This window comes from Falco naumanni, chromosome 2 (assembly GCF_017639655.2).
Source record: "Falco naumanni isolate bFalNau1 chromosome 2, bFalNau1.pat, whole genome shotgun sequence".
NCBI classification, from domain to species: domain Eukaryota; kingdom Metazoa; phylum Chordata; class Aves; order Falconiformes; family Falconidae; genus Falco; species Falco naumanni.
The window spans coordinates 23704772-23725324 of NC_054055.1; the positions used below are offsets into that span (position 1 = coordinate 23704772).

General features: G+C 42.9%; 1 protein-coding gene across 2 annotated transcripts; it reads left to right on the forward strand.

Moving 5' to 3' along the window:
* Window positions 1-547: 547 nt before the first annotated feature.
* On the forward strand, window positions 548-18103 carry TMEM123 (transmembrane protein 123). 2 transcript variants are annotated; one of them, XM_040583613.1, is made up of 6 exons: window positions 548-714; window positions 6219-6278; window positions 7567-7632; window positions 12192-12380; window positions 13825-13978; window positions 16128-18103. In XM_040583613.1, the coding sequence occupies exons 1-6, from the start codon at window positions 642-644 to the stop codon at window positions 16150-16152; spliced, it is 567 nt and encodes a 188-aa protein (XP_040439547.1). In that variant the 5' UTR covers window positions 548-641; the 3' UTR covers window positions 16153-18103. The 2 variants fall into 2 exon arrangements, with proteins under 2 accessions (XP_040439547.1, XP_040439548.1); XM_040583614.1 differs by lacking the exon at window positions 548-714 and adding an exon at window positions 5922-6001.
* Window positions 18104-20553: the final 2450 nt, after the last annotated feature.

Consider the following 20553-nt stretch of genomic DNA (forward strand, 5'->3'; position numbering starts at 1 on the left):
AGCCAGCACCGCGCACCCGGCCCGCGGCCGCCGTGCGACAGGGACGGCGCACCCGCACCCCGGGCGAGGTGCGCTCAGGCTGCGGAGAGCACCGCGAACAACCGGCTGGGCGCCGGTCACACCGCTGCTGCCAACAGGGGGGATAAATCCGCACGCCGAGGCTCCAGTGGGGGTACCACGCCGGTGTTGGGGCCGGGGCCTGGCTGCCACCGGCAGGGCGGGCGCTGTGTGCAGGCGGCACGCCCGCTGCCCGACCCCCGGCCCGCCGCCGCCCACGGGCCCGCCGCAGCGGGTGGCAGCTCCGTGCGCACGGTGCGGGGCGCGGCCCCGCTCCCGCTCTCTCCTTGCGGCTACCGCACCGCTTGGCCCAGCCCGCCGCAACAGCGGCGGCAGTGGCGGGGAGGCCGGCGGGACAGCAGCCCCATGGGGCTGCCGGCTGCCACCGGGCCGCGCTGAGGGGCGGCCCCACGCGGGGGCGGGGCCCGGCTGCCGCGCCGCGGGCTGCGGGCGGGACAAGCGGAGACCGGCCCCCGGGCAGGACGCGCCACCGCCACGCTCCGGCCCCCCCGCCCTTCCCGTGCAGGCCGCGCCTGGCGGTGCTGCGGCGGCTGCGAGCGCGGCGTTCCGGCTGCCTCAGCGCCATGCGGCTCCTCGCCGGCGCCTGCTGCGCGCTGCGGGCGGCAGCGCTGCTGCTGCTGCTCATCCCCGGCTCCCGTGAGTAGCGGCCGCGGGCGGGCGGGGCGGGCACCGCGGGCACCGACAGCCGGGCCGGCCGGTGGCTGCCGCGACAGCCCCGCTGGGTGGACCCAGGCCTCGTCGTGTCGCTGGCGGCAGGGAGCGGGGCTGCCCCGCAGGGTGTCCCTACGCTCGGGTTTGCAGCCGCAAGGAAGTTCGGTGGGTCGCCGGTTCTTGCTTCCCACCGTCCCCAGGCAGAGCTCGGCTGCACGGTGCGCATCGGTGCACGTGGCCCGGCGCTCGGGAGCGGAGCCCTCACAGAAGTAGGGGGCTCAGGCTCGGTACGCGGGACCGTTTTGAAGCAGAACCGAGTAACACGTAAAACAAGAAACAGTGGGAAAACAAGGAGGAGGGGGGTGCGTGGCGTGGGTGTTTGCACCCCACAGAGGGGTGCCGGCCTCGCTCCGCCGTGGGTCCCCTCCTGGAGCGGGGTGGGGGACATACCCCGGCCCTGCAGGTGCCCTCGGCGGAGAGCCAGCGCCTTCCCGCGGGGGCCGGCCGGGCCGGGGGGTCACAGGGAGCCGGGGAAGCCACGGCGGCCCAGGCAGGGGTGGAGTGGAAAGAAACGCTTTCGCTTACCCGCCGTGATGCTGCGCGCACAGGCGGGGCTTCTGGTAGCGCGGGGGACCCGCTGTTGGGACCCGCGGTGCGTGTGTCGCGCTTCTGCCAGGTGCTTGCAGCGATACCCCTTTTTCGATGGCCGAGTCGAGAGAATACGCAGCCTCCCGTTTGCCTGTGCTTCAGCCCCGGTGGTAGAAGACCAGATTCGCTGATGCACACTCAGATAAAATGGGACGTACGAGATTCCGAGCTGCCAGAGTTCCCTTTTCAGAAGACTGAAATGCCCCACGTGGTGCCCCATAGCTTTGCTAATTAAAGAAGCCGAAATAGGTACCAAAATGAGCCTACGAAGGGATGTCAGCCAGTCCAACAGCGTTAATATGCTGTTGTTTAATCTGGTGAAGCTATAATATAAATTGATACAAAAAAAGTAAAATGAGGAACGTAAACAGCTTATTGCCCTTTCCAAAAAAGCAAGGGGTTTTTTGTAGAACTTTACCAGTAACCTGTTTACCACTTTGCCAAGATGTTGTGGCTTCCATTTTACAGCTATAGACTGTCATTTCATTTGATACAAGATCGGCTTGCTCTGTCTTTTACCATGCTGCTTCCTGAGTGCGCATGTTGGTTTAACTGAGTGTGCAGTCAGTGCTGTCTCCTGGGGCAGGGGTGATCTCATCTAACTTTCGACAGTCAAATGTAGACCTTCCTCTATAGATGAATTTGTTTTCTAGAGCCCGTTTATAACTTGCTGAGAGAATTTGTGCCCTTTTAAGGCTCAGTCTAATGTATCTATTGAACTCTCTGGGGTTTTTTTTCTGCCCACTTACTCAGAAACTTCCAGAAACTACTGCTGAGGTTTGTGTTGGTTTCAGCAAAAGTTTGTGGCTCACAAATGAACGCTGCAGGAGAAAGTGTGTAAGCAGTTAAATACTGTGATTTGCAAAAAGTGAAATTGGCAGTAGATTTGTCGTCACTCCAGTTAGATTTTTTGGGCAGACTGCTTATTTCAGTATAATGCTGTTCTTTTATTCTGCTGGAAAGTTTATTTATTTCCATGTGTCGGTGGAGTTAGTGGAAGACACATCACCAAAATGTTACGGTTTGGGAGAAGTCCTTCCCACTGTTACGAAAAGTCCAGCCAACTTCCTGATACCTGAGCAAGTAAGGAGAATCCAGGCTCCCTGGCAGGGAGCTGCCCCCATGCCCTTCCCGTGCTGCTCAGAAAAGATAGTTGGCAACATCTTCCAATAGCCTACCTGTATACAGAACTACTCACAGTACAAAAATGTACCGAGCAGCAGCAGCCTCCAGGCCTGAAAACAGGTATGGTCTCCTCACTTCTCTTAGACTCTTGGGGGACAGCAAAAGGTGTTGTAGCTTTTCAGTCTCAAACTGACCAGGGCTGAGAATCAATTACTTGGGTCTGTGTTGTTTCCTGAAGCCAGCTGTGTTTACGCTTTCCTTTGCAAGACTGTGAGGTAATTTCACAATGTTAAGGCATGAGGACCTGTCCAAAAAGTTGCGGAGATAAATAATCCTGGCTGACCTCTGTCTCAAGATGAGAATGCCACTTCAAAAAAAAAAAAAAGGTTCAGTCAAAGGGGAAAAGAAATAGAAAGTGTCCAGATAGCAGCAATTTGAATTTATAGTTTGTCAAAATTGTTAGGCAGATGTTACAGTAGATTTGGGATTGGGAGTTGGTTTTTTTTTTTTTAATTTCCAGAATTTGAGTTTCATCCATTTCAACTGAGAAGAAGAGTATCCTGATGGTGGAGACTATCTAGGGTGTGGTTATATTAATGTCACCTGCTCTAACATCTCTGCCTTGACCCTTCCAGCACCTCAACTGTTACTCATTCAGATTGCTTAACTGTTGCTGTGCAAGTCAGAGATCTCTCTGATGGACTGTGCAGTGTCAGTGCCTCTGTACTTTTTGGTTTTTTTAAACCAACAGAAGCAGAATGGCTTAAGCGTAAAACTCTCATACTTACCTGCTAGGCATCAAACTTGAGAAGATGCTGAAACAGAATTTTATGTATGACTTTTGGTATGTCCCCAAAATGAATGTGTAAAATTGCGCTTATAAAAATGTGAGTTTATATACCAACATCTTTCTGCAGTGTGAGGTTTAGTCAGACTAGACGTAAAGCCTGTGAGCCCTTAGAAATGTGGTTATCTTAAATGTGAAGGCAGGAGCGGGCAAACTGACCTTTGTCACATGCGGGGATTTGAACAAGTAGTGCCACTCATCCTTCATATACAAATACTAGTAATTTGGTACATGCCTGAGCCAGAGACTACTGATTCCTAGCGTTAAAGGTTCATGGGTGTTATCCACTGTGCTGATTTTTGCAGGATCTGGCAAAACCAAGTCCTTTTAAACTTGTCTTGTCCATTTTCAACAAGTATCGGAGCAATCCCCTTTGCTTACCCCGCATCTATCTATGCATTTAGCACAAGCACGGATCTTCAGCTCCTGTGTCTGAAAGGTACTTCTGGAAGCCGAGTTCCAGCTATAAAGCTGGCAGAACTGGCCTGATTTTGTCCTTTTGAAAGTTTGCTTATCTGAATTGTCTCCAGCTCATGACTTTTCATACACTAGAGCAACAAAACTGCGAGAGGCCCTGGAAGCACTCAACGTACCAAGCTGTCGTAGCATTTCACAGGAAGCACGCTTGCCTTCAGATACACCCTGCCCAGCCACAAGCAGTTGTGTTTTTAGCTGCAGCTGACCTTAAACAGAGAGGAAGAAAAAGAGTTGTCTGACAAAAATGTCGTTGATCCCCTTTCTCTGTTCTTTTCCAGTGTGTAGTGCTTTGGTGCATTGGTTTTAAGTTTGGTATTTCCTTGGTTTGGTTCTGTTTCATCATGAAAAATGAACACAAGAGCTCCTTTCTTCCCCCTCCAGTCCCCTCCTCCCTTTCCTCTGGATCACGGTGGGAACAAGTATTAGCAGAGTTTCTCTACTCAAGATTTGTGGGCCCAATATTGCAACTAATCCTGTGGCCCAAAGAGCTTTACCTCTGCTTGTGCGCAGCACCTTCCGCCTGCAGCTGGCTGCCGGCTCCTTCCCGCTTCCTTCCTGCGCTCATGCCTGCACTGGTACACCTGGGTCGGTGCAGGCGTGTAACCCTTGCACTTCTGCTCCCTGGAGAAGGCCAGAAACCCTCGCTGTTTTGCTTTGGGCCGGTTGCCCTGTGCGGTCTTTGGTCTCAAATGAGAGTCTCCAGTTGTCAGAGCCATCGCTGCGTAGAAGCATGTGCTGCTTTTCCCTTTGCCTTAGCCCAGGAGTCCTTCCTGCCTCCTTGGTTCAAGTTTCCTGCTGTCTCTGCAGATACACACACTTCCAAATCCAAAACCACAGTCTGAGGACAGAGGAGTAGGGGAATAGTGTCAATCGTCTTTTTCTTACCATGTCCTGTTTGCTGCCATGTGTTACAATGTGCCATATGCTTATGCAGTGCCCCATATTAAGATGTATTGGTATTCTGGAGCAACTGTTTGTGATCTAAATTAAGCAACTTGTCAATTTGGGGTTTTTTTGAGAAGGGAAAAGAAAAAAGTTTTATCTTTTAAGCTGGATAAGGTCCTTGACATCTTTCAAGGTGTGCAGTCCAACCTGATCTGAACTAGGGCTAATACAGTCCTGCCTTCCCTTCCACAGCTGGTTCCTTCCCTTCTCTTTCTTCTAATCCTACAGGGAGTCAGTTCTGCTGGTTGAGGCAGCAAAAAACATGGTGTACTGTTGGGGAGGGAGTGTAACGTCAGTTTTCTGTTGGCTTAGCTTCCTCAGTCAGATCATTGTTAAATGTGGGGGGAAGAGCTCTGATGTGGACCACTTTCTGTAGGATTGGGTCCTTCCTGGGGAAGCTGTATTTAGCTGTGTCACATCCTCCTTTTTTGTCTGCTTGCTTTCCCTAAGCTCCCTCATGAAACAGTCTAACATATCTTGCAGTGCTGCCATCAATCTTGATATCGCAGGGGTGGGATACAGTGAGTGGTTTGACTTTTTTTTTTTTTTTTTTTGCAAACATTACCACTCTGAGACCTTCACTAAGGTTTTGCAACTACTAAGAAAATGTCCTATTTCTGTGATACTTAGTTCATGTTATTTGCCTTTAGTAGGATATTGTTACAAATTACCAAAACTGAACTGTTTGGCAAAGACAGAATCCACAACTGATCCTCTTACATGCATGTGAATGCCAGAGTTTTCTTTTTGTGTGGTTTATCTTTAAATTTTACCACTTGTGTGTAGACCAGGCCTGAGGACAGAGTAATCGGGCCTCAATTAGTCTTTAGGGTATGATAGTATTTCACCAGAGGTGTGATCTTCCTCTATCCCACTCCCCACCTGCAGAATGCTTAGTGGAAGCATTAACATGCTGTTAGTCCCAAACTAAGAAATTCTGCTTGTTAGTGGAGCTTGTTATCTTACCATGCTGTCCATGTCGGGGCAGAGCCAGTGCCCATCTGCCTGCAAAGGCCTTGCAGACTTTATAGGAAAAGATTTACATGAGAGATTCTTTTCTTCTGCTGTAGGCAATGCACATCATGTTATTACTGAAGGAAGGTGCCTGATTTTCTACCTCTTGCTTCTTTCAGTCTCCTTTCATGTCAAGGAAGAAGAGAACTTGGGATGGTGATGATGGGGAAGATAAAACTGAGGATGGGAAGGAGTTCCAGTTCATTTGATGGCTGGGTAGTGCAAATACAGTTTTTGATGTGCTAAAAGCAGGCTGTTGTGGTACCATGCTTTTATATCATCATTATACCTAACTCCTGTCCGTGGTAGTTTAGTCATTTATATGCCCAAAGCAAGTGACAGATGCTGCACTAGCTTTTTCTTCTTTCATTTCTTGGTGATAAAGTGCCTAAATCTGTCTCACTCTTTCTTGTTTTCTATGTTCAAAATGAAGAGATGAACATCTCCAGCAGTACTGCACCCTTCAGTACGGTTCCAGACCCTAAGTTGCAAGGTAATACTCTCGGCATTTCTGTTGCTGTTCCTCAGTAGCAGTGAGAAAAGCAATGTGTATTATTGTACGCCTCAAACTGTCTTGTAATAGTTTGCCCTTTATTTAATTTTATGTAATTGTGAACAGCTGTAGGACATGAGGATGGTACTTTGATTGTCACATCTATTCCGGAACAACTAAAGACATTTAAGGGGAACAGTAGAACACAACTCAATCCTCGTATCCTTAGGTAACCTAGAGCAACAGAGAGGAGAAGAAATAAAATGGCAGAATTTTATGTATAGAAATAGAAATAACTGCCAACATCAATTTACAGTTAAAAAGACATCCACCAGCTCAAGAAGTCTGCTAGGCTAGAATTGAGTGCTCTTGAGAAAAAGGCAAGGCACTTTTTCATTTGATTTTTAATGTCAAAATGGATTCTAGTTCCACCATGCTTGAGCTCATTGCTAAAGTACACATTTATTTCATAGTGTTATCTCATTTGACTGCATTAAACTCTATGCCTTTAAGCATGTGCCATGCAAAGGCGTATTCCTTGAGTCATTTTTGTCTTGTACTACTTCGCTCATCTCATTTGCTCTTGGCCAGCGACATGGGACGTATAGTCAATACTCTGCTCATTGACTCACTGTCTTGTGTTAATTGCATCACTGACTCACACCCAAATTCCAGGCAGTGTACGTGGTTTCTTTTCACCTGTATGAGCATGCAGTCCACATCCAGATGTGTTCCCAGGATTGCAGAAGTAAGCACTCGGAACCTGGGGGAAACCCAAAGCTGTGTTCTGGTTACAGCACTGGGCCGGTGCAGGAAAGGTTTAGCCCCATACACGTACATGGCTTACACTGGTATAAAAGCCTACATAAGGAAGAAAGAATGTGTTTGTAATTGTACAATCATGGACTGTTTCTCAAGAGCAATTAAACCTGCAACTTGATGTCCCAGGTATGTCAGTGTGAGGGTTGTTTGTGCAGTACTCAATGATGGGGCTGGTTGGCTATGATTGTACCAAAGAAAAAGCAAAGAGGAGTAAAGAATTCAGGCGGAGAATTTTTGGGCACTGTTGTGCATACAGTGTAACTATGTTCTTGCTGCTTTGAGATCTGGAAGCATTTTACAAAAGGATCAAACCATCTGCTTTGGGATGGAATACTCTGCTGTATTCCCACTTGTAGCGTGCACACACAGATGCCCCAAGGAAACCATTGTTGTGGGTACTTTAGTTATAGTATGTTAAAATGAAAACGAATAATATTTCTCCTCTTGTTTTGTTTTTTCCTTGAAGGCAATAACAGTTCATTCAATCTCACTGTTATATCATTCACACAATCTACAGCAACATCTGCAGTAGGTATGTATCTGTTCATCTGTCTGTTACTATGAACTTAGAAGCTAGCTCCAAACCTACCCCAGATCATACCAAATTCTAAAAAAAATACGCATCAAACCATGGGTGCTTGAGAAAGGCATTATCATTTTAGGGCTGGGAGGCAACATGTAAAACAGCTCTTGAAATGAAGCTATACTGTTTTTCAAGTTTAGGTACTGTGCTTCATCAGTAGAAGCGCTGATGTTTGTGATAACATTGAAAAATGTGATAATCAAAATAAAACTTCAAGGAAGAATTGAAAGAAGTTGGTCTTTTTAATGTTCATTCTTTGTCGCTGAGCAAAATTCTTCCATTTTCCTGAAGCAAAGATGAATAGGTTATTGTGCAAACAGTGAGTATCTGTTTAATGTTATTTCACAGCAGGTAGATTCAGGGTATAATGAAGTCCTGGAGGCTTGAGTTTCAAGAGTAAGATTCCATTGTCTTTTAGATAATACTCATGGCACCTTATACCATAGAAAATAGTCCTTATAAAGCTCACAGCACAAAACAGCAGAGTTCAAGCGAGCCGCAAGTAGCAGATCTGGAACAATCTGTCACAGATACTTCTGCATTGTTCTAGCACTACCATCTTTCCTTCACAACTTGGCAAAAGAACTGTAGGTAAGGGTGATTTCCCAAGGCAGCAGTGTTGCAGTTCTGATGCTCCAACATAAGTAATGTGTTTACAAAACACATCTTTGTCGAAAGAAGAAATAGCTGTATTAGATCAACCAGTAGAGTTTGAAAGCAGCTATTTAACCTAGGACACAAACAGTTCATTCACTTGTATTTGCAGTGTTCCAGCTGTTGGCTATGTCGGTATGAGATTATGAAAAAAGGTAAATAAAAAAAAAAAAGGTCTTTTGGAAGAACTTGTTACAGGCATATTTCACCACATCAGTAAAGACTGGATAGTAATTCATGTCATGCAGTTGTTCAGCCTGTGATGCACAGATAAAAGGTTATAACTAAGAGAAGAGAAGCTAGTTTCCTGCATGAACTGCGTCCCCTTTGTGCTAAGAGCCATGTGAAAGCAGGGCCTGCCCTAAGATACTTTGTGGAGTTTTATTCTGATCATAAGATCCCAGCTATGTTGTTGTTTCCAGTATGGCTTTCGCTTTGCATCTCTGTAATCTTCAGATAACCTCTGAGCTACCACACTCAGAAGATTGCTTGTTACTCATTTAAGAATAAAATACTCACCAGGGAAAAAAGACAATCTCTGCAAAGACCTTCCTTTTGATACAAGGCAGTGGTGCAGTGCCTCATTCCATTGCCTGCAGTGTACCGGTTTAAGCATGTCTGACTTGGAAAGTGGAGAGATGGTTGCAATCCCCTTGTTGCCTTGGGGCCTTCCCTATGTGTAAAGCCATTGTTAACCACAGGTGTTTTCACCCTCTGCTCCAACCCTGACTGAGGGGTTCTTGCAGAGGTTTGAGCTTTACCATCTCTACATAATAACAGTGAAAAGAGACCTGAGCCTTTTACTGTTAGTACTGTTAGGCACAGGCACAGTACAAACCTAACAGCCATGCTTATGTGGTTTGAGTCATGTCCTCCTCTTTTTTTTTTTCTTGGGTTTTTTTTTTCTTTTCTAACAGTCCACGGATTTTTAAGACCATGTTCATCCATTTTGATTATTTGTCTTTACCTCTTCAGGGTAAAGACTACTGGATATATGTACTTAGTTTTGCTTAAAGTCTGTGCTTTTTTTTTCCTTTCTTTCTTTCTTTGGAACCTTTCCACGACAGGCGCAAAAGTCTGTTTCATTCAATCATTTTCCATGCAAAGGAGAGTGTTTATTTATTTTACGATGAGCATTCAATAATAATTATTTCGTATGTTAGCACAGTGCTTTTGTGGTTTGACTTGTATTCTAATTGAACAAGAATGAACACTAAGGGAGTAGTGCGTGCTGCTAAGAATTCTTATCTTTATGCTACATATATAGTTTGATTGATGGATATAGCATAGCTATTTAATGTTTAAACACAGGTAGCATACAAAGTAAAATATTTGCCTCCTTCAAAAATAAGGTGTCATAAACCCGAACTATATTACTGGCATGCATTCCTTTTTAAATAAATATTAACTCAGTCTGGGTTTGTTTAGTGTGATGTTCAATGAAGCCCAGCTGGTCTTTTTGGGGAAAAGTAATGGGGGGAATAAAAGATAAAAGGACAGATGTTGCTAGCAAATGTTCTTTCATCTGTTAGTAAAATAGTACGGGTGAGATTGTTCAAAGATACAGAAGAACAGATTGGTGCCCGATTTACGTCAGCTCCCCAAATTCTCCAGCTGCCTCAAATAGCCTCCCAGTGATGTTTTGAACTGACTGATGCGAAATACATCATGAAAGATAAGTCTGTAGGAGATTTAACCAGATTTTACTCTTTATATTACATCACCAAGTGCTGTAAGATAAAGTAAGAAAATAGGATGGCTAGTAGACAAGGGAGGAGGGGAAAATGTGCAAATTTGCTGAAATTCCTCATGATAGCTGCTTGGATATTTTTTGTGCTGACTTCAGGTTTTCTGTAGGGTAATTTAATGCCCATGGAATAAGTACCATCTTTGTGTAACCTCATCTAATACCATTATGCATGGAACAATTAACCATCATACTGCTCAGAAACACAAGCAAGTTTGACACTCAGAAATCGTGGCTAAAAAAAACCCCAACAACAAATACCCACAGAAAACTAACTGGTTGAAACTTGCATTCAGATTTGTCTTTCTTTCGGTATCTTTTATATTAGGAATGCAGTCACCAGGTGTGGTTTCATGTGATATAACTGTAGATGGTTTCCATACAGACGTTTCCTTGCTTATTTCCTACAATGAGGAAACATTTGATATTTATAGATCATTGTGCCTTTGGGGAGTTTACCTGTCGCCATTAAAATGTGCCCTGAATTTTATCTGATGTGTTTTACACATGCTTCATAGAGGAACTGAATTTCCTAATTGTAACAAGGTAAGCACATAAATATAGTACTCCAACTGTTCCATCTCAATGAATGCTCATTTCAAAGTGTTTCCTAGGGTTATGGCACAATACATCAAAGAACAGGAAAATAAATAACATTTACTATGGGGACTGTATTGGGCTGTTTTGGTAGTTTTAATGTTAAATATCTCAGAAAAGTGTTGTGTAAGCCAGTTCCTTTCTGAATGCTTAAATTGTTGCATTGTTTGGTTTCTTTAAGTTTTTGATGTTCACATCTGAAGTAGTGATACTTAAGTCTTAGCAAAGACACTGTTCTGTGTGTAGCTACTCACATTTTAAAGCACACTTCCAGGAAGATTATTCTGTAGAAGCGTTTTAGATGCTGTATAAAAAAGCAGAAATTGAATATCAAGTTTACTGTGGAATTGAGATGAAACTACCTATTCTTCAGTTCTAGTTTTAGACAATTTCAAAAAAACATGGCTATAATTAGACATTTGAATGTCCATAATAAAAAGCTTTTGCAGTGGTTAACATGAACATAGCTTGTATGAGGTTATAGAAATAATACAGCTGCAAATGGAGGTTTTTCTCCCTAAAATTCCCTCACATATAAAAGCTTTTTGCCTCATATTGTCTGCTTAGAGAAATGTTTGTTGCATAACAGGCTCATGTTTCTTGTTAGTTGCTTCTTAATAAGTAATTATTCTTGAGATCATCCTAGCTGGGTGCCTTCCACTAGGGTTCTAAGGATTTTTCTATAAATATCAATCTCTATTATTCTTGAATTTTGCTTCATGGTATTTTTATTCTGAACAGTTCACTACTGCTTTCTGAGGAGGGAAGGGGAAGTGTCAGGTAAAAGCAGAGTAAAAGTTAAAGAGTTTAGGTGTCAATTAAACTTGAAACAGCATTCCAGTCTTTGTTTTAACCTTGGCAAGACAGCTTGCTACTAAATAAATGATAGAAGCCAGCAGATTTACTTTGGTCGAACTTTTATCACGTGTGGAAAAACCTCTTGAGCATTAAGTTTACCACATGCAGAATTCTCTCTGGTAAGTATAATATACATGCAGCCTTAGCAAAGCTAGTGTTTCATTCAAAAACAAGTTAAAGATTAAGTCATTACTGAAATGGGGGGGTGGGGTGCGTTCTCATGCAAAAACTGTTCTTATCAGAAAAGCTTTGTTATCTGAAAAGTTGGTGCTTCAAGTGGAAAGTTATTCTTGACGCAGAATTTTATCACATTTTCAAATACTGTAAGTTAGGGATGATTCTGTGGAACTGGATAATGATATCCAAAGAAAAACACCTTTCTAAAAGTTATCAGCTATTATCCAGGTTTGCTTTACAGCTTTTCCTTTAAACTATTCTTGACCTTGAGCCCAAGACATCAGAAGTTGGGTCTTTCCAAAGGAAATGCACAGGCCAAGAGTCTGTTAGCAAGGCTGGATATCCAGGCAGTGGCATTTTCATTGTTACTCTGTCATCCTATTTGGGCATGATAAATGCTGTCTTACTCAATGAGTATACAGTTGATTATCTTTATGTATTTTTCTGTGTGATATCACAAATAAAAATTTCCTAGGTGTGTCGACCAATACTACTCACCTGACCAGCCAGCCCACTAACACCACTATGCCTGTCACCTTGACAACTCAGACCACCAAAACCAGCCAGACAACAAGGTCCACCACAGCTTCATCAGTCACATCATCCCAACTCAACACCACAGTGGCCGTGACCACTTCCAAAATTTCTTTGACTTCTGTAACAGGTGAGATCACATTTCAAGAAGCTCATAGACACTTGTACGTTGACATGTGTTCCACAATTGTAGAATTGTTAGTTTTACAGTGGTATAACAGAGAATGTATTTGCATGCTGAAAAACGGGAATAAAGTGGGGGTTTATTACTAAGTTGGCTATAATAACACTGCTTTGAGCACTCCAACTTACTTAAATAAGGCTTCACTTAACGTGAGAGACTTGACATACTTAGGAGAAAAAAAAAACACCAATGTGAGTGGTGAGAACCAGCAGCCACCAGTGAGGAGATCAGCAATGTTAGGGAGAAAGCCTGGCTTTTGAATACAACTTCTGTATTTGTTCAGCTCTCCCTTCTACAGCTCACCTGAACTCATCTCTAATACTTTCTTTTTCATAGCTGACCTGTGGCTCAAAATACATCTGCTGGCTTGGTAGAAAGACTGAGTTCTGTTAGCAATGTAATTAATTCTGTCTCTAATGGAGAATAGAGTATGACTATGAATGAGTCACACTTTATGTGAAAGTTGTCAAATACAGTTTGACAGCAGCCTTTAATACGAAAACAGTAAGTGTGGAATTCAGTACTTGCAGTTAGCTGCTTGTTCGCATCGCTTTGTGCTTACACTTCCAAACAGATTGGGGTTGCTCATGTCAGTGAAGTCTTACTGAATAGGTGAAGATGTGTTCAGCAGAGCTTTTTTTTTTTTTAGTTGGCCACGTAATGCTCCCTGTGGCAAGTATAAACAGAGATTGGCAAAGGCTGGCTCTTTTGTTTGGAGTTTATAGCAGATAAAACCAGTTTTTACACAGAAACTGCTGTGGCTTATCAGAGGTCATGTTATCTATGTCAATATTTGTGTTGGGCTGTAGAGCTGGTCTTGCGTGTGGAGAGTGAGGGTGCAATTCTGTCAGACAAGGTAAAGATATCTGACAGCTCATTGCCACCAGATTTTAGCGCCACCACGTAACCTATACTGCTTGACTTGGGTGTTGTTGGACCCCTCTGCAGGCTGACTCAGGATGCTCATCGGAAAAGCAACTTCCTTTTCTGCTTGGGTTAATTTCAGGCCAGCTTAGTGAGTTAAATTGGCTCACGGAGGGTATGAAAGCACTAGAACTGGCCTGAGGAGGGCAGGAACTGCATGTGTGGAAGGAAGGGAAAGCAGGGGACAAAAAGGGAGGGGAAAGAGGGAGCTGGAGAGGAAAAGGGGCAGTCTTTCAGAGACAGCAAGCAGTTGGGTCAGCTGCCTCTGTCACCAGAAACTGGCACTTAAAAATGGAGCTCTAGGTTTCAGCATGCATGGCTGGTGTCTTGCTTGTTGATCTGTGTTAAATTTTTCTAATTGTGTTTTTAGATGATATATTAATGGGGAGGGCAGGATGTAGAGAAGTCCCTCAAAACACAATTTTGCAAGCTCTGTAAAAAGCGCCTTTTGTTGTCTTCTTTTCAGCCACATCAAAATCTGGGGCTGTTGTACCCAAAACCTCCAGATTTGATGTGGGCAGTTTTGTAGGTGGCATTGTGCTGACACTTGGAGTCCTAGTTATTCTCTACATCGGATGCAAAACCTACCACTCTAGAAGAGGCATACAGTACAGAACCATGTAAGTTCCCATCAATTTTTCACTTTCTTGAGGGGAACAACGACAAACAGAACAAGGAGTATGAACTCTGATACATACATTTGTTTAATGTACATGATATTAATGTCATTAAGGGATTTAATGGTGATATTTTGTCTTTCACTACTTCAGCTATTCCTCATTATTACTATGCCACTCTTCTGTGTGGGTTTTTTCTCTGATCTATTCTATACCATCTTTATTTTTTTTTTTTTAAAGAATACTTGTCCTTTAGCTATTCCATCAATAGATAACGTTTCCTTGAAATGTTTGCTCCAATTTGCAACACTTCTGGTTCTTCCTAACACTTCCTCATAGACTCTTATTTTTCTATTCACTCTAGTGTTTTCCTCCCCCTTGCCATTATTTTTTTTGTAGTAGCTCTATTTTCTATTACCTCTATGACATCTTCTTAGAACTCTGTTACCATCTCTCTTTTGTATCACCTTCTGTGTACCTTCAAGTCTAGTTCGAGCAGCCAGTTTTAAAGCCAGACATCTAATATTCCACATTCTTAAGCCACCACTCTTGAACTGATTCCTTTATTTATTGTCACAGAAAACATTTGAAAGCAATATGGCCATTATTCACATTTTTAAAAGCATAGCATTTGATTGTTGTCAATACGTGAACTTAGACTTTTGCCCCACTTTGCAACATAGGCAGGCCGACTGGTTAATCTCTAATACTTAGTTTTCTCTACTACCCTCTTCTCAACTCCAGAAACCTGTCCATAAAATCATATGCACTGAACCTGCTGTAAATACTTTTCACAAGTCCATGAAATGAGAAGTAGCATTAATTTAACTGTACAGGCATCTGCATGTGAACTACTCATTTCATATCATTACTATTACCCTGAAATTGGGTAAATCTGTCAGATGAACCAGCCTATCCTTGCGTTTTTTGTATTCACTTACTGTGAGGGTAGCTGAGAGTCTTAGATAAAGTCTGTGCTGTGGATGTTGAAATGTGTAGGCTGGATCCCACCTAAAGTCACTTGTTTACTCTGTGTACGCCAGTGACTTTCCACCTTGTCTGAGCTGCAGGCTGCTGGTATTTTCCCTGTGGAGTGCAGGTGCTGTACAGCAAATACAAGCCTATCTTGCTTTTCTTAATCATCTTTTCAAGACCTTTTAGAAATTGGCTGTGGGCTTCTGTCAGTCTGTACAGTACAAGTTGAAAAACACTGATTTAACTGAATTCTTTGCCACCAACTTCTTCCAGGCAGCTGGTCTCTCATTTATGTTACCAGATTGGGAGACAGGAGGTAGTAGGTCCAGTCTTGTCTTGGGTATGTTCTTCTCTGTGGAGCTACTCTTTTCCTTTCTTTTGTAGCATTCATTTCTGAGAGCACAGAACCAGTCAGACATCTGATTTTTACTTCATCTTGTATCTCACCCGTTTTTTAGTGAATAGTTCAACCAAAATTGTACCATTTCACTTGCTGTTTATACTCAGCTGTACTGTTTTCTTCCAGGCTTCCAGACTTACCTCCTTGTCCCACATTTCATTTAGGACCTGGGAATTCTTAAAACTAGATTGCTTTTCTTTTTCCTATTCAGTATCACCCATCTCAGTTGAGAAGCTTGTTTTAAGTGAGGTGATGTCATTAGACTTGTTGGGATGCTAGCGTTTAGGCCTTGTGCTTTCTCCCTGTCCTGACTCCTGCTTGCTGGGGACAGAATTCAACCAGTCCCTGCTGCACATTTACCCACGGTGGTGTCTGAATGGATATTGTAGAATTCAGATCAACAGTCTCTTTAAAACAAAGGAAACGTGTCAATGAGCGTGTGGCTTTGATTACCTGTCACTACTGGGTGCAGGTAAGATAGGATAAAAATGCCTGAGCAACAGGTGATCTAAAAATATATACTTGAATGAAATGTGAAAGCCAAAATGTTAATAAGGCTAGTGGAGCTTGGAGTGACGACAAAATGAAATTGTTCTATTGACTTCAGGCTTGGCTCAAAGATGACTGTAACACCCAGATCAATGTGCCCTCCTTAGCCCTTCCCAGCAAGACAGCCTCTGTTCACAAAATAACCTTCTTGGCAGTGGCTGGGTGGCTTTTTCTCATGCTGACTGTTGTTTGTACTGCAGAACATTAATTACTGTGTTTCTGTTACAGTGATGAACATGATGCCATCATTTAAGGAGACTTCAGGGAAGGAAGTGTTGGAAACCCATCCTATCACAGCTGTTCTAACTTCTGAAAGAGTTCCTTTTGTAAAAATAATCACAGTCTGTAACCTCTCCTGGGTGTGATCCTGCAAAATGTTGAGAACACCCTGATTATTTTTTGGCATTGGCTTTCATAAGAAGAGGAACTCCAGCACTTTGTAGAGACAGTATTTTCTTTTACCAGTATTTGTAACCAAATTTGAAGAAACACATATATTGTCATTTTAAGATATACATACAAGTCTCTAAACAGCTAATTACTAGCACAGTGAATCACATCATTGCAATTCTAATCGAGTTCCATAATTTCTCACATATTGCATAAATCCTGTGTGTTCCATAGTGGATATAGTTGGTTAAATAGGATACCTTTGAGACCAAGCATAGGTTTTTGCAAATAAAATGGGGGGTTTTCCTAACATTTTTTATGAAGTTGTATTTATTTTGAAGTTTGATGTGAACTTCAGTTTAGAAATTTTGAACAATTCAGTTAATTTTTACTAGGCTATAAAGGGATGTGGTTTGCTAACTGTATTAGAAGGTGATAACAAGTACTTAAACTTGAGTCATTAGCTTACCAGTGACCTGCAGAGACTTTCCTCAACAGGCTATACAATGAGACTAGCTGCAGGAAGTATGGACAGACTGGAGATGTTCATCCACAACCTTTTTCTCTAAATGAGTCCTTATAAGAAAAAAGACTGTGTAATCCATACTTTTTTTTTCTAGTATGTCCTAATGAAGGATGTGCAATTGAAGATAAAAAACGTAAAAAAAGTAATTGCATCATCGTAAATATGATGAAATACAAAAGTTGCTTCTAAAAATTGGCTTTTAAGTTGAATGCAGCGATCATTTGGCTCTAGGGTTTTATTATTATGAAGCTGTATGCAGTGTTTTAGCAGCATTTGACAAGCATTGAAAGTTACAGAGAAGTGGAAAATCTGTAAGATAGCATTTTAGAACAATATAACCTGGATTTTACAACTGTTTTCAGAACTTGGTACTGCTGCACACATGTACAGAGGTCTGGTCAGAAGCCCACTGAAGGCAACAGGGCATCTCTCAGAAGGCCTCTAGATTCAGGCCCAAGCACACTGGGAGTCCTGTGCAAGGTAGCTGATGCTCCTTCCATCTCACTTCTGCATTTACCCTGAGGTAAACCTGCTGTCTTCAGTATACGGGCTCCTGATTCACACTGGTGTAAGGAAAGCTAGAGCAAGGATCAAGAAACACAGGTCTGTACCTCCTTACGTCACTGAGTAATTGTTTGGTCCTGCTCAGGCTCTACTTGTAGACCTCTCTGTGGTGAGGAGGGTTGGTGTAGTGGGACTTGACCATCCTGGTTACTGCTGGCACTAATCCATCATGCAGGGCATAGTGGGAGGTGGTGACAGCTGAGGAAGGTCCCGATGGGAAGTGCATTATAGGTGTGTCAGGAGGCTGGGGTACAGCACATCAGGGGAAATAAAACTATAGTTCTGGCAGAGGTTAATTTTTTTTGTTGAGCAATAGTTCGTTCTGACATGCAGTGCTGAAGTGGCCGTATGGATGTTTGGGTTTTTTCCTTTTTCACATGGAGAAGTAAAACTCTTGTTTCTGAAGCACAGCTGACTCCAGCAAACCATGGCTAGTGAGCAGTCTTAATAGCACCAGCCACGCACCTGAGATGAGGGTAGCAGGGTTGTGCTGGTTTATACTGAGATTGAGGTACAGAGGGAAGAGTGATTTGAGGTAGCTTTTGTTGTTTTTCTTAATTGTAGTGTTTGGAAAACTGTTTTTGACTTGAATTCGAAAAAAATTCTTCCACAGTACTGCAATTCCTTACTTCGAGTTGTACTTAATTGTCTTCATTTCCACAGTTCTTAGGATTGTCTGACCTCTGTTGTATAGATGAATAAATAAATCTTTGGAGTTACTTTACCAATTTCAGTTGGATTTTTATTTTATTAGACTGTTTCAAAATTCCCCTCAACATGTTCCACAGTCGTATGTATTGAATAAGAAGTGTTCAACACATTTTTAAATGCTTGATTACCAGTCTTAGTACATTTTTGCCCAGATCAATCATTTGTAATGTGTTTTGTAATCTAATTATTACCATAAAGCAAAATTATGTGCTTAAGATTTCAGAGGTGTCAATGCAAACAGAAAACCTGACTCCTCCTTTCAAGGAAGTGCAATTGATAAATCTTACCTTTAACTTTACATTTGCTTTCCAATAGTAAACAAAAGCCTAGCTTTAAATTACACATGTATAAAGTGAGATGAACAGGACTGCTTTTCAGTGTGTCATACCACCACTATGTATTTCAGCCTCAGTCCTGGAGGTCACTCTACAGCATTGGAACAAGCAGTGGACCTGAATTTTGCTATGCTCTACACGCATAGAGTGGTTGATTGTATTAAATAATCAGGATTTTTTAATGCTAAATTACTGTTTCAGTTCTGTTAACTAAACATTGGCCCTTAAGATTTTGTAAGGAAAAAGTAACTGAAAGGGCTTGGCACAAGAGTCTACCATGTTGTAGACCAGTATGAGGTATAAAGCTTAAGTAGGAGCAAAAGACGGAAAAAGGTCTTTTATCTCGTAGACTGATGTCTAGTGCTATCCCAGGCAACGGGGAAACAAAATATAGAGTAGTTGCAAGGGGCCTAGAGCAACTGCCTGACCAGTTCAGGGTGGACCAAGTTAAAGCATGTTCTCAAGGGCATTGACCAAATGCCTCTTGAACGCTGACAGGCTTGGGGCATTGACCACCTCTCTAGGAACTCTGTCCCAGTCATCAACCACCCTCTTGGTAAAGAAATGTTTCCTAAATGTTCCTTCATGGAAGTCTCTTTCCACTCACTTCTCTGGTGATCAGTTATCCTAAATTCAATCATTAGTTTATGATCTGTTTATATTCATTTTATGCTACAATTTTTTAGCATAAATAGCTCCTCCCTTTCTCTAGGTATACTTATGCTACAGTCTTTCAGCTGTTCCTTGAGGGAGTTTATTAATATTGTATTCAACTGTTCATGGTTCATCCTCTCAACAGGGCTGCGTTTCTGTTTCCTTACTAGTACGGATGGCCGAGCAGGCGGTTCAGAGGTCTGTCTTGGATTAGGAACCCCTCTGGTGACACATCACAGAACTGCATTTACAGTATCAAGTTTTAAGGCCCTGCCCAGCATTCAGGTGATTATTACAACTTTCACACAACCCCTTACTAATTTTTAATCCTTAGAAGTCATGTTTTTGTGCTTTGTATTAAGTGAAATGAATTTTTAATATTACAGGCTTAGGAAATCATCCCATGGCTACAGAACACAGCCACCTTAGGCCACGTATCACAAATGTTACTTTTGCCTTTCAAACACATAAAGATCAACCACACAAGCACATCTCAAAACTGCACTGTTCTGCCTTCTTCCCACCGGTCTCTCCTTTTTATGTAGCTCTCCTTTAGCCTGTGTTCTAGTACCAAATCATGGCCCTTCCAGCTTAATGGTTCTGATGGGGCCCTGCATCAAAGGCTTTAAAGAAGTCCAGAAATCCTGCAGTATGGTATTTAGTTTCTTATTTTAAAAAAATATTACAGCAAGATTATGTTACTGTGATAATATTCAGTGACATAAACATCATCCCTTTGTAAATCTACTTCCATACCTTTTTGTTCAGTGACTCTTAAAAGGCCTTACATACTCATGCCACTCTATTTTTACCCTGAAGACATACAGAGCATTCTTAACATGCTTTATTGAAAAAGATACAAGCAAAAAAATTACAATATTGCCAAAAGCAAAGTGGAATGGCATCAGAGACTGAAAATTGCCCAGATAAGAGGTTAAGAATTTAGCTGTGATATGGAAGGTGAGAGGATGAGAATGGACCTGTGCAGAATGTAAACACGTTCTCTACACAACGCTGAAGGAGTCACGATCGGTGTGTGATTACATTCCTAAAAAACAGGAAAGTTAAATAAATTTAGGAATCTGCATTTGGTAGTTCTCACAAACAACATAGGTGCAAGAACTGCAAATTCCAGGTATGCACTAGACTGGGTAAACAGCTGGCTGGACGGCTGAGCCCAAAGAGTGGTAGTAAGGGGAGTAACGTCCCGCTGGCAGCTGGTCACAAGTGGTGTTCCCCAGGGCTCAGGATTGGGGCCAGATCTGTTTTAAGATCTTTATCGATCACCTGGACAAGTGGATCAAGCACACCCTCAGAAAGTTAGCAGGCAACACCAAGCTGGGGGGGAGTGTTGATCTGCCTGAGTGTAGGAAGGCTCTGCAGAAGGGTGGCTGGACCGATGGGCCAAGGCCAGGTATATGAGGTTCAACAAGGCTCAGTGCCGGGCCCTGCACTTGGGACATAACAGCCCCAC

What these genes read in the sequence shown, in the direction of transcription:
- TMEM123 (XM_040583613.1), top strand. Translation starts at nt 642, where the DNA reads ATGCGGCTCCTCGCCGGCGCCTGCTGCGCGCTGCGGGCGGCAGCGCTG. An exon ending in TCCAGACCCTAAGTTGCAAG is followed by an intron (nt 6,279 to 7,566) that starts GTAATACTCTCG and finishes TTTTCCTTGAAG; the next exon opens with GCAATAACAGTTCATTCAAT. An exon ending in GGCATACAGTACAGAACCAT is followed by an intron (nt 13,979 to 16,127) that starts GTAAGTTCCCAT and finishes TTTCTGTTACAG; the next exon opens with TGATGAACATGATGCCATCA.